General features: G+C 41.9%; 1 protein-coding gene across 2 annotated transcripts in view; it reads left to right on the forward strand.

Moving 5' to 3' along the window:
• GRID2 (glutamate ionotropic receptor delta type subunit 2) overlaps positions 1-17,374 on the forward strand; it is a 1,267,968-nt gene that overhangs the window by 1,064,972 nt on the left and 185,622 nt on the right. For both annotated transcript variants that reach the window (XM_054990367.1, XM_054990368.1), the window contains one exon: positions 510-648. In XM_054990367.1, coding sequence (XP_054846342.1) covers positions 510-648 — 139 coding nt within the window. The remainder of the gene's footprint in view (positions 1-509; positions 649-17,374) is intronic.

Here is a 17,374-nt window from a genome sequence, read left to right on the forward strand (position 1 = left end):
CACAAAGGGAAGCTGTATCCCTATGAGAAAACACATTTTATCCCTTTTTAATCCCCTTAGGGGGCGAATTTCTTAAAATCCCTTCTTAGTGAACCTGTACATCACAAAAGGAACAGTCTCCCCAAATGTCACGTTTCTAGGTCCAGGGGTTTGGACTGGGTGTTGATGAGTCAGTCAAGACACTTGTCTTTATATATATATAGATAAAAGGTAAATTGTATCATATATCTATATGAAACTTGCTTATATACGTTCATAATTTTTACTTCTATTCAAATCTTTCTATTTTCATATCTAATAACAATTGTTCTTATTTATTCTTAATTTTCAGCTATATAATCAAAATACTTTCTATTTTTCTTGAAATTCTGAAACTGGCTTATTATGTATATAAGATGTTAATTTTGCCATTGTTGCATATTTGTATAACTTTTGGGAACATGCTTCTTAACAGTAAGAAAGATATATTCTTCTTCAAGATTTCTAACTTCCCCTTTTCTGTCCAACAGGAGGAGAGGTTCCCTATACAACACTGGCAACTCGAATGATGATGGGTGCCTGGTGGCTCTTCGCCTTGATTGTCATCTCATCCTACACAGCAAATCTTGCGGCATTTCTCACCATCACTCGCATTGAAAACTCCATCCAGTAAGTAGATACAGATGCTATAAAGAAGAGGGAAGGAGTTTGTGCTCTGTAGGATTGGTACTATCTTCTGGATGTTTCTTTTTGTCTCTGTTCCTAATCGTGTCATTAACCCGATAAAGGTGTTCAAAAACCAGTCAACATGCAGAAAGGGGGGATAGATCGCATTCACTGCCTCTGTCTCCAGCTTTTATGTGTTGATTAGAGAGCCTATGTATGATCCAGGAGTAGAGATGGGCCTGAACCGGAAAAAACCAAACCATGTGGTTCATGGTTCGTCGCATTTCACAAACCACAATCTTTCACGAACTTTCACGAACTAGCCCCAGTTCGCGAACTGGTTTGTTTGGTTCATGAAAATGTCACATCAATTGTCACTTCCGGGTCAGCAGAAGGTCACTTCTGGGCCAGCAGAAGGCCACTTCCGAGTCAGCAGAAGGTCTGCAGGAAGTCCATCCCCTGTTACCTAGGAAACTGATTGATCAGTGCCAGGCTGTCTGCAGTGACAAACCAAAAAACGAACCAGCCTAAACTTCATGGCGGTTCGTCAGAAATGGGCTCTGATGAACCCCTGGTTCAAGCTGAACTTTGGTCCATATTTCGGTTCATGCCCATCTCTATCCAGGAGCTTTCCTTTCCTAGAAACCTGGATTATGTATTCAGGAGTCTGTGTGTAGGGCCAGATGAGTGCATGAAAATCAGGTACAAGTCCTTGGCCCTCGTCCTTCCAAGCATTAATTGTACCTTGTGCATAGATTATGTTGGAACTGAAGGACAGTGCAACGTCTCTTTGCACCAAGTACTCTAGTACTATCAAGGGTGCAGAAGAACTGATAAAATGGGCAGGTCAGATCCTTCTGTATCATTTCCCTTTTCAGTTCTGCTGCTGTTTCTTTGATCTCTGATTACTGTTCTTAGGGACTTCCTTCTTTCTGGCTACTTCTCTTTTGTTCTCACTCTCCAAACTTCAAGGGAGCAGCAAGCACTCTCTGAATCTCTCTCCTTCACTTAGTTAGACAGATAGCCAGAACACCTATCTCTCCTTTCCTAGCATAGTATAGATTTCTTTAACAATAAAGAGTATCCATTTCTTTCCTAAAGAAACAAGCCTCCTGTGGACTTTATTCAAAGCAGACTTCCCTCCTCTTGCGCACAGAGAGCTCCTGCTAACAGATGGCATATACAGAAGCACATTTTGCAGTCCCCTCCTCCCAAGTTAAAACTTAACTGCAAATAGAGAACCAGCACAGAAGACAAATAGCTAGGGTATAGTCTTTCTTCCTGGTGTGCTAATGGTGGAACAGTCAAAAGTAGTATTTCTCCTTCTGAATAGTACAGTTCATTCTTCCATTGTGCTGCACAGCTACATCCAGTAGGGTTACCAGGCCAAGGGCAGGGCCATGGGGGTTAGTGACATTGCTACATCGCTTCCTGGTAAAACCAGGTAAAAGAAAGTGACAAAAGAATTGCCAGTGATTCCTAGAGCTACCCTTTGTCACTTCTGGGTTTTACTTGAAAGTGATGTGGCAACACCATCGATGTCGTTTTAAAATTATTTTCTCCTGCTGCCACTCTGAGCTACAGTGAGCAATGGAGCTTGCCAGCAGGAGGCCTTATAAGGCACAGCGGGAGGCCTGGCAAGCCTAAGATGCATCCTTATCTGTGGACTATGGGGAGCAAAGATAGAAAGGGTTTTCGCACTTCTTTGATCCTCCCTTCTATTCTCCTTGTATCTCTGCCAACTGAACGGGTCTACCTGCTGCTACCGAACATGGTAGATCTGAGATCTCAGAGCAGTAGCTGTGGCTTTATACCTTAGTACCCTACCCATCTACATAAAGGTAGTATGCCAAGGGACCCAACACGGTTACTACTGCTGCCACTTAACCTGGGGTTTCCTGCAATGAGCAGCAGAGGCTTTCAGCAGTCTCTGCCTTGTGCCATTACCATTAAATAGCCCCAGATGGATGTTGCAAGTTCTGGTAAGTGCCAGCTGCCTGCCCACTCAGCCAGGGCACTGCAGAGTAGAGGAGCTGCATGGTGGTCAGACACTTTGTCTTCCCTATCCACAGGGGAACTGAGTAGAAGGACTTACTAGGATGGGAGGAAGTGGGCTACTTTATATGGATTTCACTTTGTAGTGGACCAAAAAATGGTCCATCTGACTTGTTCTACTTGACTAGATAGAGATTAACCCCTACCTTGTTACCAGGGGTCATTTAATTGGAGTTGCCAGGGACCTTCTACACGCAGAATGTGGGCGTTATCGCTTTCCAAGAATCTAGTCCTTCTGTCACTTTATACCTGTTGTGCATAATAAATCTTTTAACAATATAATGTGTGATTCCCTTATCCTATAATGGTGAATAACAGAGTTAAATATTAGTTCCTGACTATATTCCATATAAATAAACCATAGAACAAACTTTTGTTCCTGTGCAAACACCATATTCCACAATATCTTTTCCCTGTCTTGCCCCATAATTAAGATCAAATGGAGAGCACCCAATAATGCTTTCCTATAACCAAACACAGCTGTTCAGAGAGTTGGGAATGAAAGAGTCATTGACACTTTCCCATAAGCACTTATTTTCAGTGAAAGACAAAATCCCATTCCTCTCTCAGCTTGCCATATTCCTTTTTTTAATATATATATACCTGATCCATCTAGACCTATAAACCACCCAGCTAGCAGTGTTATTACTTTCTGACATGGCTGTCATTGCAGGGCGCCAGATCACTTGTCTTCTTCTTCCCCATCTCTGCAGCCTGCTTCAAAATTAATCCTTGGAACTGCGGGGGGCCATAACCACACAGGCAAAGCTTTATCTGAATTAGAGTCATAAATAAGTGCTTCAGAATAAGCAATCAGATGTTTGCCCTCATTATTTAATGACTAATTGCTACCGTGCAGACGCTGTGCGTGCAACAGGACAGCACTAATAGCACCCTCATACTAAGCAGACAGGTTGTTTTTTACCGTGTGCACAATGTCATAAATACAGTTTTCAGATTCTGTGTAACTTGTAGGTAATCAACACCATTACAGTTCAGGCTGCAGTACTGTTGAGGAATTGCACATTGTCAGGCCAAAATTTGTTGTTGTTCTTCTTCTTCTTCTTCTCCCTCCCTCCGTCTCTCTGTTTGTGTGTGTGTGTTAAGAAAATAAATACCAGTGAGTTTGTGAAACTGGCAGCCTGATATTAACTGCTGCAGCACAAAGCAGAGATTTGCACTTCTGCACCTAGGGAGGGTTCTGCTTTGAACATGGAAACTGATACAAACCTGGTTGAGATGTCATGGGAGACCGTAGTTTGCTGCTAAATGAATAGGGAGGGGTCTGTGGCTCAGTGGAGTTGCATCTACTTTGCATGCAAAAGGTCCCAGGTTCAATCCCTTGCATCAATCCCTGGTTCAATCTCTGGGATCAGATAGCAGGTGAAATGAAAGTCCTCTACCTGACACCTTGGACAGCTGCTGGTCAGAGCAGACAATACTGGCCTTGATGGACCAATGGTCTGACTCAGTATAAGGCAACTTAGTGTGTTCATGACAACCTGCTGCTCTTTGTGCACATCAACTAGTTACTTCAGTGTTCATGGCAAGCTACAAATTGCCAGTTTGCATATAATGAAAAACCCGGGCTTGTAATTTGCCAGTTTGAATACAAAGGCTGTCTGTGCTTTTCCTACAGTCTGGGTTTCCAAATATTAGTTCAGTCCTCACTGTTGGAAATCACGGTTTTCAGGTTAAGTACAAGCCTTAATTTTACCGATAAAATGTAACGGCAAGCTATGGTTTGCCATAAAAGTGGAAGTAACTAATTATCTTGCAAGGCTGCAGAGGGAAAGGAAGAGGGGAAAGAGAAGGGTTCCCATGAGTGTCCCTGAAGCTCCTTCAAGATTTGTTCACGTGGGAAGAAAATTATGGTTTTCAGTTATGTATAACTATACCAGCATCATCAATTGATTGATATGTTTAACTTATTTGCGTTGGAATTTCCCAACTCTGAGTCCTTGTTTTTGTACGGTATATTTATGCCATGGACTAAAATTGATTAATAGTCACTCCTCCTCCCTATGTATGGTGAAAAGCCCACTCACAAACAGAAAATCTGGATAGCCAGTCTTGATTTATTGGCTGTCCTCAGTCCAAAGTTTCTCCTGACATTGGGACCAGCCCACCTGCCACAACATATATCCTAATGAATGAGTTTTGCATCTCCCCAGGATAGACAACATCAAGGAGAAGGATGGGTAATTAGAATAAACCTTGTACCCTTTTATTCCCTTTTGGTTTGTGGGCTACCTTGCCCAGCACAAAACCAGATGAAGTAATGTCTGCATGCTCCCAACACCAAAGTAGCCTCTTCCAGTTTTCATAAAACCCTGATGTTATCATTATCTGTAAGGAAAATGATCTCCCATTGCACCTTGTTTTCCCCCATTGAGGCAGGAAGCCAACTTCTAGGAGCTGACTAGACACACTATTTGTTCCTCCACAATCCATTTCCTGAGCCAAGGGATCTTTCCCCCCCTCACAGATTGTCTGGAGTTTCTGGCTGCAAAAGACGTGGTTGAAAGAGTTTTCCACAATTTAAAATCAGCCTACATGTTGAAAAGCTTGAAACTTTTTTTACTTTATATTTTTTCCATGTCTTTGAATTTTCCTCCTTGTCACTGAATCTTAATAAACTATTTACTCAAACTTGTTTCTCACCAGTGAATCTGTATCCCCCAAACTCTTCCTCATAATCCTAACTGGTCCCCCACATTGCTAGGAGTTCATAAGGGAGGTAATGGAGATGGCGAGGGAGGATCACTTGTCTTTCCAAATAAAATTTTCTCCTTCAAAACATTTAAAATGCCTCAGAAGGATCCATGCACTTAGGGGAAGAAAGAATTCATAAACTGGTGGTTGAAGCTGTGAAATTTTAGGGGGTGCTAAGACAAGATATGGTGCAAGGCGAGGGTTTGATTCTCGGCAGTAGGGTTCTGGAATTCTGCGCAGTGTAGCAGGGGTACCTAAGGAACTTGATTAGAAATTTTTCAGCACCCCACTGATTATTTGCTGAAGTCATGATAGCTAAACTGCTATATGACTAATGTAATGTGGTGTATCTCACTCTCTGGAGACTCACTGAATTTACAAGAACCAGTCAGATATTATATTAGTACTCATTTTAAGGCAGATAGGATCCAAAATGGCTCAGACTCTGCCATCTATTGCATAAGTCCTTCCAGTAGATTCTCCCAGATACTTTTGATTTGGGCAGATTTGATGTGTTGTTTTCAGTGTTTCCAAATAATGTGAGCCTGTGCTAGCCTATAGGAAGTTTTGGATTTATTGTCTGCAGAATAATGCACTCGTTGCAAAAAAGATAAACTGGAATGTCACTGGCTGACTCCTCTTGTCATAATTCATAATCCTTCTCTGTTAATAAGCATGCTATGATTCTCCAGTCCTGTTCTTGATTTCTGATCAGAATGGTGGGAAATAAATCCATTGTATGGACATGACTTCTGCTTGCCCTTTGAGAGAAGAAAAAATAACATCTAGAGCCTTAAGATGTTCAGGGGAAATGTTTTTTCTCTCCATTGCTGTTTCTCAACAGACTCTTCCACAGCATCTGTTGCAGCCATCATTTATACTAACAGCAATACATGTAGGCAAATTGCTGTGTTGGCTGTGCTGGTAGGGAACTATATGGCCATACTGAGTCCTGTGAGCAGCTGATTAAAATTTGCAAGGTGTTCTCATTACAAACCGGGGAGTTAGGCACTGCTCCTTTCTATCCCATTCCCATAATGGGCACAGCAAGTACTGTTGCAATTACAGAGCATTACAAGATATGACCTGGGATGTTGTAGAGCTCTGTCAGAAGATGCAGCAGCTTATTAAGAGAAACAGTGGCAATGTGAAAATTAGAAACTGCAATCTCTTGTATTTTTACAGCATCCTTCATCACATTATGTCAAAGCTCTGACAAACTGAAGCATTAAATCCTATTTATATGCATGCAGATGTGCACAACTGTCCAGTAGTCTAAGAATGTCAGGGGAAAGAGAGGCTTCATAAGTCTACCCCAGGCAATGCTTGCCACAGATAAACCGTCACAGTAACATGTTGCTGGTAACCGCAATGGCCCTGTTTCAATGAAGCCATGATGAAAATTTCTACTTTGGGAGGGTTTTTGGCTAATTTTCTTCCAGCAGCTCTGTGAGCAAGCTTGCTGCTGACTGGATGGGCCAATGTTTTCAGTCTGGCCAGCTGAGTCCTCTGGCCTAGGAATCAGATTTGCTTCCTGGTAAAAAGTGTCATATTAGCCTGCCCAGGTTAAGTGGCAGCAGTAGATGCACACATTATCTTATAATAAACCAGTGGCACAGCCATGTTCTTGGTTGCGGCATACAAAAGGAATTCGTCTGGTAGCCCATAAAAGGATTTATTGTGGCACTTCATATGTCTGATGAAATGGGTTCTCGTTCACTAAAGCTTATGCCATGGTAAATCGATCTAGCTGTCTCGTGCATTTATTTACAAATTAAAATATTTATACCCTGCTTTTCCCTTGTAGCTCAAGAAGACCAGCTTGCAATTCCAAATGAAAGCCATTCATAATACAATGAAATCCCCCCTTTAATCGCTACAATGGTGTAGCGATTAAAGGGTCAGACTAGGATCTGGGAGAACCTGCTTCAGATGCTCGCTTTGCCATGGCAGCTTGCTGGGTGACTGAACCAGCCACACACTCTCAGCCCAACCCACCTCCCAGGGGCTGTTATGGGAATTAAATGGAGGAGAGAACAGTATAAGCTGTGTTGGATCCCCATTGGGGAAAAAGTGAGGTATAAATGAAGGAAATAAATAAAACCCCATTAAAAGCCCTAGCAAATAAAACAGCTTTACAGCACCTTCCAAAAAAGTCTAAGGATTGCACCACCTCTCTTCCTTAGGGAGCTCATTCTACAAGGTGAGAGCCATAACTGGAAAAAAAGGGCTCAGATCTGGTAGATGCCTGGTGGGCAGGCTTAGGCAGGGGAACAGCTGGAAGGTGGCAACTAGAGGAATGGAATGTGCCCGGGGGACACTTTTATCCTACCCTTCTTCCATTGAAAGCCAGAGCAACATATATACATTCCTCCATTTATCCTCTCAACAACCTGTGAGGTTAGACTGAGAGAGAGAGAGAGAGAGAGTTACACAACTAGCCCAAGGTTCCCTCTTTCTGCTTCCCACTGTTTATCACTGACCACAGCCCCAAATAATAAAATAGCTCGCTTGAACAGAAAACCATCCCTAATAAAATCAGAAAGCTTCCCAGAAACACTGTGCACTGAAATGCCTATTCCAGAATTGAGGGACAGGTTACTAAAAAAGACTTTTCTGAGCAAGGTCAGCTCGTCTGTTTATGACGAAAGAAGAGCCAAGGCAGATTGTGGGGCCAATCCAAGTATGCATACAGCTCTATCCCAGGAGAGCCTTCAGATATGTGTGCCCGTTTAAAGGTCACAATAACCAGCAATAGACTGGAACCCAGGGGTAAAATAAAAGCCAGGGGGATTTTTTCAGTACTGATGTTACGGGTTCTTCTGATAGGCCTACCTCAGCAGATCGACAGGTAGTTGGTGTTTCACTCCAGCTGGAGCTTCTGAGTTGACTCGAAGGACAAACCCTACAGAGAACATGATACAGTAATCCAGCTTGAAAGTTATGGAAGTGTGGATCAGATTGTCTGACTTTAAAATGAATGACAGCTTGTTAACCAAATGAAATTGGAAACCTCTTTGCTATGACCTGTAGTTATTTATCAAAGAATAACTAAAGCACCCCAAGGATTTGTCCAGATAATTTCAGGCCATTCTCTGGAGAATGTCCAAACATATTGATGAGTATCATTTACTATCATCATCATCATCAATCATCAATATGATGAGTATCTTTACTATCCTGTCAACTTGTGCACTCATCCAGGTACTGTTTTAAGACAGAGACAACCACATCCAGGGACTTAGCAGACAAAATATAGAGTTGTTATCTTCAGGATATTTATATCTCTAACTCCCAAACTCTGAACCATCTTGCTTAATGGCCTGATGGAAATGTTAAAAAACAGAGGTGATACATGCAACATTTCAGGGGCAGACTTAGCCAATGGGCAACCTGGGCAGCTTTTCTAGGTCCCATGCTGGGGGGGGGACAAACTGCCCACAGCCCCACCCCTTCCACAAAGGCTAGAAAAGAAGAAGGGGAGCAAGCTCCTGTGGTTACCGCCATTTTTATCTGCCCCATCTGGGGCTTCGGTTGCTAGCATGCTGCAGTGGCAGTTCTTGCCAGTCTCACAGAGGATGAGGGCTGCCCCTGGCTTGACCCTGATGGGGGCTGGCCCCAGCAGGGGATAGCAGTGATTCATCCTAGACTTTTGTCCAGGGCCCCAGAATTACTATGGCTGCCCTGCCACAATTAAGAAGCCGTTTTGTATCTTCAACAGAAACTCTGTCCTATTGGGCAAAAAGACCAAACCTTCAGAGTACTTTCCCTGCAACTCCCAGCTCCTTCTCCAAACAATGTAATAAATTGGAGTGGTCCACAGTGTCAAAAGTCACTGATTGATCAAACAGAATCGGGCTACCTCTGTTTCCTGCATTAGGCTGCCAAAGTTATCCCATTCTGTACTTGACACCTCCCCCCCAGCAACTATTTAAAAAGGGGGAAACATATTTTTTTTAAAAAATCAATGTGGAAAGATAATATAGATTGGTGTGTCAATGCTAGTGGCCACAATAAGTCAAATGATCAGTTTCCATGATCAGAGGAAGAAAAGCAAACAACAGGACTTGGCTATTTTTATCATCTCATGCCTGTGAGTTTCCTACACCATCAATCTGGCCACTGTTGGAGATATTGAACTAGACAGGCCATTGGTACGATCCTGCAAAGCAGTTCTGCTATTCTTTAAAAAGCAGTGGGTTTGGGAAGGTGAGGCAGTGAGCAGGGAGAGCTACTTGAAGAAAAATAGACTTTGTATCCTGATGCACACACAAATCAGGCGGATGTTAAGGAGCATGGTCATATGGCTGTATGTTGGTATATCAATAGATGTAGTGCCCATTTTTAGGAGCTAACTCATTACATCACTGATCTATTCATAGTGGCTTAATTCCTTAAAGACACTGATATCTCAATTATTGTAGTTCTTGTTTAATAAATTGTATGCCATCCTATGATGGAGTACATTTTTTTATACCTGAAGAGCTGAAAGTTGGCTCTTGTCCAAAGGTGTGCATAATCTGTCATAGCTGAGTTAACAACAAGGCCTCTATGCAGGTGTGAAAAACCTGTCTTTAGTGTTGAAGGCCTCCCTGGGCTTGCCACCTGCTCATAATTTGCATGGATTGTTCATATTTTAAGAACTCCATCCATAATTATTAGACAACCTTTTTATGAATGGGTCTGTTCTTTTGTTCTTGTTGTTTCACCATTTCTTATAAGCAACAAAAATCCCAATGGATAATGGTAAATTTTACAAGTATAATAATTAGAGTCTTTCCTTCCCATGACTCCTTGTGCAGTGCAATGACTTAAAGAAAGTAAGCAGAGAACAAGAAACCAGCTCTGGCTCTTTTATAAAGCAGAAATTGATGTGTTGCCTTAGCAAGTTACCCATAACTATGGGTTATAATAAGCACTATTACCCATTGGGCTTCTGGTAATTACATTTCTGCGATGCGTTTATACTATTAGGGATGCCAGCCCCCTGGCTCTTGTGGCCGGGGAAGGGGGGACGGGGGGGCAGGCCAGGAGCCACCAGAGCACACAGTGGAGTGGTGCGTGCTCGCACTTTGCAGGCCCCAGTAATGCACTTTCAGTTGAAAATGTCAAGTTATGAGCTCTCAGAGTCTCTCTACACAAGACGAATTACACAAGGACGCTCAAGTGAAGTTAGACCAGTGTTAGCCGGGAAGGGTAGTTAAAAAGACAGAGCCAAAGGCTCTTGTCCGTTTCACCTCTCTAGAGCCACAAAGATTGCTTCTTAGAGGATTCATTTATTTCCTCCTCATCTCCCTGAAAGTAGGAGGTGAAATTGACCGAGCCTTCAGGGGCCCTTTTCGCACTTACGGTTTAAACCGCCATTTATGAGCATTCGCCCCGATCGCAGTGGCTTCGGCATTGCACCTGTTCATTTCACACTGTCCACTGCAATTTCGATTTGGTGTCTTTACTTCATTTCAAAACCTCGGTGCAATTTTGGGCTTTTGGGGCCTTGCAATTCACGTCACACTTTTTTAAAAAAAATTCAGCATGCGTAGTAACGTTGGAATGTTGGAACCCTTCCCCCCTTTTTGCTGATTGGGCTGTCCCCTGCCCACCGGAGAGGCAATTGGTGGCAGAGTTCTGGGGGAAAACATGTACCACTCTCATTTTTTTTAAATCAAGCCAGGAAAGGGTTAAAATGCTGCCGATTAATCTCCTCCCAGGAAGCAGAGGCTTGTTTCCAAAGGGCTGTGCAAAATGCTTGGGTTTTTTCCCCCTCTTTGGCAAAGTCTGAAACATGCCTGGGAGGGAGGGAAAAGCAGCCATTTAATCCTTTCCTGGCCTTTAAAGCCAGGAAGAATGTGCAGGAACATTACAACCCATTCTTGTTTTTTTAAAAAAAAAGAATGTGTGTGCATGCCCTAAGGGAGGAAGGAGAAAGCAGCTTTTTAACACTTTCCTTGATTTTAAAGCTAGCAGGGAATTAGCAGCAAGCTTAGGAATCATTCCTGGCTTTTGAAAAAAAATAAAACAGCATGCATACCGGGAGGAAGGAAACCAACGAAGAAGCAGCCTTATGACCCTCAGCTCGCTTTACTAAAAAAAAATGGTGGACAAGGAGTTCAGAGAGCTGAGGAGGGTGGGAGTGGTTAATTCTGCACAAACCAATCAGCTCCCAGGGAAAAGGAGAGTGGGGGGAGAGAAGCAAAAAGGAGGCAAAAGTGTTCACATTAGCAAAATGCGGGCCAGCTGCCAATCGGCAGCGAACTTAAAAAAACATCGGGGTATGTCCGCAGGGGAAAAAATCGGGGATACAGCGGACAAAAAGCGGGACTGCATCCCATGACTGCTTTTAAGTGTGAAAACCTTGCAAACATGGGATGTGGAACAGGTACAAACGCGCTCTAAAAACCAAGTGCGAAATGTACCAGGGAGGTGAAGAGGAAATAAAGAAACCCTCTGAAGAGTGATCTTTGCTGGCTCTAAAGAGGTGAAACTAACAGAGCCTTCTGATCTGTCTTTTTAAAACTTTATTTTTGATTTTTTTTGTTTTGTTTTAGTAACGGCATTAAACACAACAATCCACGTTGAGCTAACAATACTTATCTACATACAACATATAGTCCAAACAGGTTAAACATAAATAATTAACAATAAATATATTACAGGTATGTAATCAAGGCAGTTTTTAGATACTGAAGGGATGTAATGGATAAGGTTTACACGGATTTATCTCATGGGCAATCATATAGTCCAAGACGGGTAGCCAGTCTTCCCAAAAGCTAGATTGTAAGTTAATCGAGTCCACTTGCCATAACTGGTAGGATATTTTTTCCATTAAAAAAGGGCTCAAATTTTATTGTGCCAGACTGCAGTAGAAGGGGGTTGAGGATTCTTCCACATAGAAGCTGTGGTGGTTTTGGCTGCAGATAATAGTGCTGCTGTTATGTCTCTTGGGCCTGATGGTATGTCTTGATCTGTCTTTTTAACTACCCTTCCCGACTAACATTGTGTCTCCCTTCACTTGAGCATCCTCGTGTAATTCCTCTCGTGTAGAGACTCTCCGTGGGACCAGATTGGCCCAAACATAGCAAATGCTATTTTAGCTGGCATATATTTTTAAAATTTCAGTTCAGGTTTGTGTGGAGTGACACTAACTCTGTGGCTACTAGTAACACTAGGCTGGATCCTGCTCGTTTTTCTGGTGGCACAAGAAGGAAGAGAAGGGATGATCTTGCCCAATTCTTTTTATCACTGGAGCCCATCTTGTGTGTGCATGTGTGTGTGTGTGTTTTATCATGTGGGTCCCACAGTCCCTGGTATAGCTTTGTTGGTTGTCAAAAGAAGTTCTTCCTCATGGCAGTAGAGAAGCTGTTAGGACGTAATTCGTTTTTACAGAATAAAGCAGAAGGGTTATAACAATAGGAAGACCAATTGAAATTCAAAGCAGTTTTTGTTGCCAAATACTGCAAAGCTTCTACTTCTGAGATGCCATAAGAGACAAAATATCTTGTATCATTAGAACTGTTGTACCAGCATTTGTGTACTTCTAAAACTAGTATAATATGTGTGGTGAGTGACCTTAATCCTCATTGAAACTTATAACATTTTATAAGTTTGTGTTTACATTTGCTGGTGTAGAGAGGGACATTTAGTGGTATACTGATGACTTTTTAAGGCTGCACACATCAAGCCCTCTTATCTGTCCTTAAGTGTCATCAGTTAGATTTGTGCACTTACTTAAAGCTAATTTGTGCCGGCAAAGCTTAATGGGTCCTAGGTGTTAGATTGCAGCAGTCCTTCAGAAAGTCTAATGAATGTCATTAAGAAAAATAAAGGCACAGTTAAGTGGCCCACAAGGATGGGTAAATAGAGGGAAAGAAATCAGGTCTGCAGACTTTCAGCAACCACCAGAAAATTGATTTGGAGCTGGTGATATTTCAGAACCCCATATATTAATATTTCTAATTAGCATAAGACTGTAAAAAGGTAGTATATAGAAAATATATAGATAGTATATAGAATATAGAATATAGATAGTATATAGAAAATACACTGAGAAGAAGATGAAGAAGCCAGGGAACTATTAAACCAACAAAAAGTCCAGAAATCCCAGTTCATTAAAATTACATCTAAATAATATAGGTGAGCCTCTTTGCATCTCTATTTGATATGTGATCTTATTTCATTAAAACACAGATGAATTATTTCATCTATGTCAGTCCCAGTGTTTCATAGATTTCTCACATCTGCTTACCTTCCCATGACATTATTAGGTACAATGTTTCTTCAAACTAGTATCCAAACACTTGTTGTAGTTGCTTCTATTATTGTCATTATTCATATGTACAGTAGCTAGGCTGGCTCCTAACTCTACAAGTAGGTCCTTTCAATAATCATATTTCTTTTTTGTCCTGCCTCAGCTGCAACATGGTGCTGTGTGCTCGGTTGTATGGAATGACTATTTCAGAAAGAGCTTCCTTGCTACAAAAACGTCAAGCAAAGTTGTCAAGAGATGACCTTATCTTTTGTAATCACTGAGGCCTGATTCACACTTCATTATATGACACTGTATTAATAGCACTGGGTGATTTTACCACATTGATTTCACAAAGCAGTTGTTTTTGTATAATAGTCTCATTGCCTGATTTGTACAATTGCACCAGGTGTGACCAGCAGAAGGGGCAGTGCGAGATGAGAATGACCATCAAATAACCTAGTGGGGGTATCTTCCAACCAGAGGAGTTAAAAGATGTTCATGCAGAACAGTATCATTGCAATAGGCATTTCTGTGTGCAGAATTTCCACTTTTTACTTACCACAGTACTTTGGGGCTTTCTTTGCTGTTCTGTTTTCTGTTTTTTGCTGTTCAGTTTTCTACTCTAATGCGATACCTGAGTGTATGGGAGTCATTTTACCTGCACTCCATGAAAGCAGGCATCCCAAACTAAGTGATGTGGAGAGATCATTACAGGCATATGCTGCATCCCTATAGGAGTGATATATACAGATGTGCACTAAAAAAATCCGTAGTTTTCTGATCAGAATATTACGAAAGCTATAAATGTCAATAACATATTCCTCCGTATTTAGGTCCTCCCATACTACTATGGTGTTTAGGGGGGATTCTGAAATTAACTGGTTCCTTTATTCCCTGTGTGAGAATCTTTTCAGGGGTCTGGAGCAGGTGTTTTTGAAGCAAATGATGCAAAAGTGCAGCAGAGTGAGGGCTACCTGTCCACTAAAGATCCCCCAAGTTTCAAGAAGATTGGGACAAGGGGTCCCATTCTATGGGCACCTGAACAAGGTGCCCCAGCTATTCTCTGTTGTTTCCTATGGGGGGGAAACCCATGTTTACTCCAAGGCAAAGAAGCATTAGCCAAATACACAAGAGCAACCCCTGACTAAAAATCTCCTAATACAAACAAGACCAACAATGGCCAACAGAACCAGTGCCAAACCAAGAATGCCAGTGGAACCATAACCAGAGCAGCCAAGCACACGGTCCAAAAAAATCTTGCCCTGAAGCTGCCTGCAGCAAGGACAGGATTTCTTTGGGTTGTGAGAGAACTGCTGTGATTGGACAGACAGTTCAGCTCCCCTTAACGTGCAATGCCATTTGCCTGTGAGAGCCCTTCCCTCCCTCTTCCCTTTTTTTGCCTAGGAAACCTTTAAAAAAAAAAACTGCTGTAACCTTTAAAATGCTGGTCAAGGATATTCCTAACATTTTCCTGAATATTTTGAGGAATAACCAGGATCAGAATATTGGCACATCCAAGAATCTTGTATATAGATCCAGATTCCTAAATATACCCAGAAAATACCAATAAAATTGTAAGCAGTCGGCCCCGGCCTCTGTTATGTTTAATAGCTGTTTAATAGCTGACTGTGATATAAAAATCACAGGGCCACTGGATTAATGCAGACTGATCTGCATCAGGGGAATTCCAGCCGGCTCAGCAGAGCATTGCTGAGTCCCACCCAGGAGATTAAGCCATGAATGGAATGTATTGTCGAATGAATGGAATGTTCATGCAAAATGCTGAGGACTAAGGTGATTAGTTTACTGCCTTCCCAGCTGCGGACGTGTAGCTGTGACAAGAAAGGGTCTCACTGAGTCACCCCACTGAACATATTCCAATACCCTCCATCCGTGATTAAATCCTCACCCCGAGATCGAGAGCCATCAATCTGCAATGATAAGTTTCTAATTTGTCTCTGGGAACATGCGCTTCATATCTAAATTCATCAGTCCAGCTCAGGGAACATTCATTAGGAAACTACTTCTTTGTGAAGCACCAGGAGAAAATATTCATTTCTTTTACCACACCCCAGCAGCATTAATCAAAGGTACTCAAACCTTTGTCATTCCCAGGAGATGACCTTTACGATCTTTGTCGCAATGGTTGAGGGGGCTCCCCAGCCTCAGGACATAATTTGTTCTATAAAAACCAGGGCTTTGCCCCATGCAAATTGTACACGCTTACCCAAGTGTAGTGCCCTCAGAGTCTCTCTTTCTGAGCCCTCCTACCTGGCGAAGATGCAGGACATTTGAAGCTCTCTTTCTCTGTGGACTACTCTTCTGCACCCCACTTCCTGGATAGGTAATTATACCTCAAAACCCTCACTCTATTCTAACCTCTGGCTAATTTCCTAGGAGTCTATGTGCTTGTGCAAGCCATTCATTACTTCTTGTGTGTGTGTGTGTATTTTCCCCTTTAAATAAACATCCTCTTTAATTCAAGAACACCAAGCCTCATCAGTTTCCTTGGGGATGAGACCCTGTAAAAATTGGTTGAGTTATCCCACAGTTACCCCTCTCACATACCCTTACTCCTTGTCGCTAATTCCCCCCCACTAGCAATGAGCCATTCAGTTAACAAGGTATTTTCCAGGTATATTTTAAAACCAGAAATACCAAAGTGTGCATCCCTAGTGATAAGGATAATAAGAAACAAAGTTACAAACAACTGAAAACAAACCATCTGTGCATCTTCCTGCGATGTACCCCTACTTTCCAGAGAGGAGTTTATGTGAGGGATAATGGCAGTCAAAGAACTGCGTGCAGAGTGATATTTCACACACTCCTGCAGTCAGCCACGACATTTCTACAAGATGAGTGCTGAGACAGAATGATTCATCATAATCACAATATTTTATACAATTTGTAAAAAGTATTTTTTAAAAAGATTTTGATGGATGATTTGGAGGATTCTTTTACTTTGGGGGAAATTTTAGCTATTGCTGTATGGTTTCTCCCTCTGAGGCGGAGGACATCCTGGGTGTTTCTCACCATCCATTTGGGGAGGCAGGAAGTTAATTTTTCTTCTTCTTCCTCTGAAATATGCGTGGGAACACCCCCTCTCCTCTCAGTTCCTTTCCTGCCTCTGGGGAGAGCAGTTCTACTGCAGGCTGGTTCCACTGCCTTCCATATCTTTTACTATTGCTAACATTCTACTTAAGCCTTTTTCCTTTCCCCCTGCTCGATTCTCCTTATATTCTGGCTATCCCCATAAAAGAGGATTCTGGCTATCCCCGTAAAAGAGGATTCTTTTACTTTGGGGGAAATTTTAACTATTGCTGTATGGTTTTTCATTTTTATTATTTTAAATTTTAAATTGTTTGCTTTAATTTTGCCATGATTTTGTGAGCAAAATTGTGTATTGTCGTGGTCTTGGTGGAATGTAGATTAGTTAAATTAATTACTTGTTGAAACATTCTCCCCTTCACCGCCACTTTGTCCTTTTAAAGAAAATGCCTAGCACTGCCCTCTTAGATCTCTCTTGTTTAAAAAATTCATTATCTTTCTGTCCTCCCTTGGTCCTCTTGTTCCATAGTTTCCCTTGTTCCCTAGTTTCCCTGGTTTCTCTTAGCCTTTCTTTGACTTTTAAGAATGAAATAAAGGAAAATAATTTCAAAAATTGAGTTGACAGCTGTCATCATGCATGCTGCCCTTTGCTTGCCAGTAGCTTGT

This window comes from Eublepharis macularius, chromosome 10 (assembly GCF_028583425.1).
Source record: "Eublepharis macularius isolate TG4126 chromosome 10, MPM_Emac_v1.0, whole genome shotgun sequence".
NCBI lineage: Eukaryota > Metazoa > Chordata > Lepidosauria > Squamata > Eublepharidae > Eublepharis > Eublepharis macularius.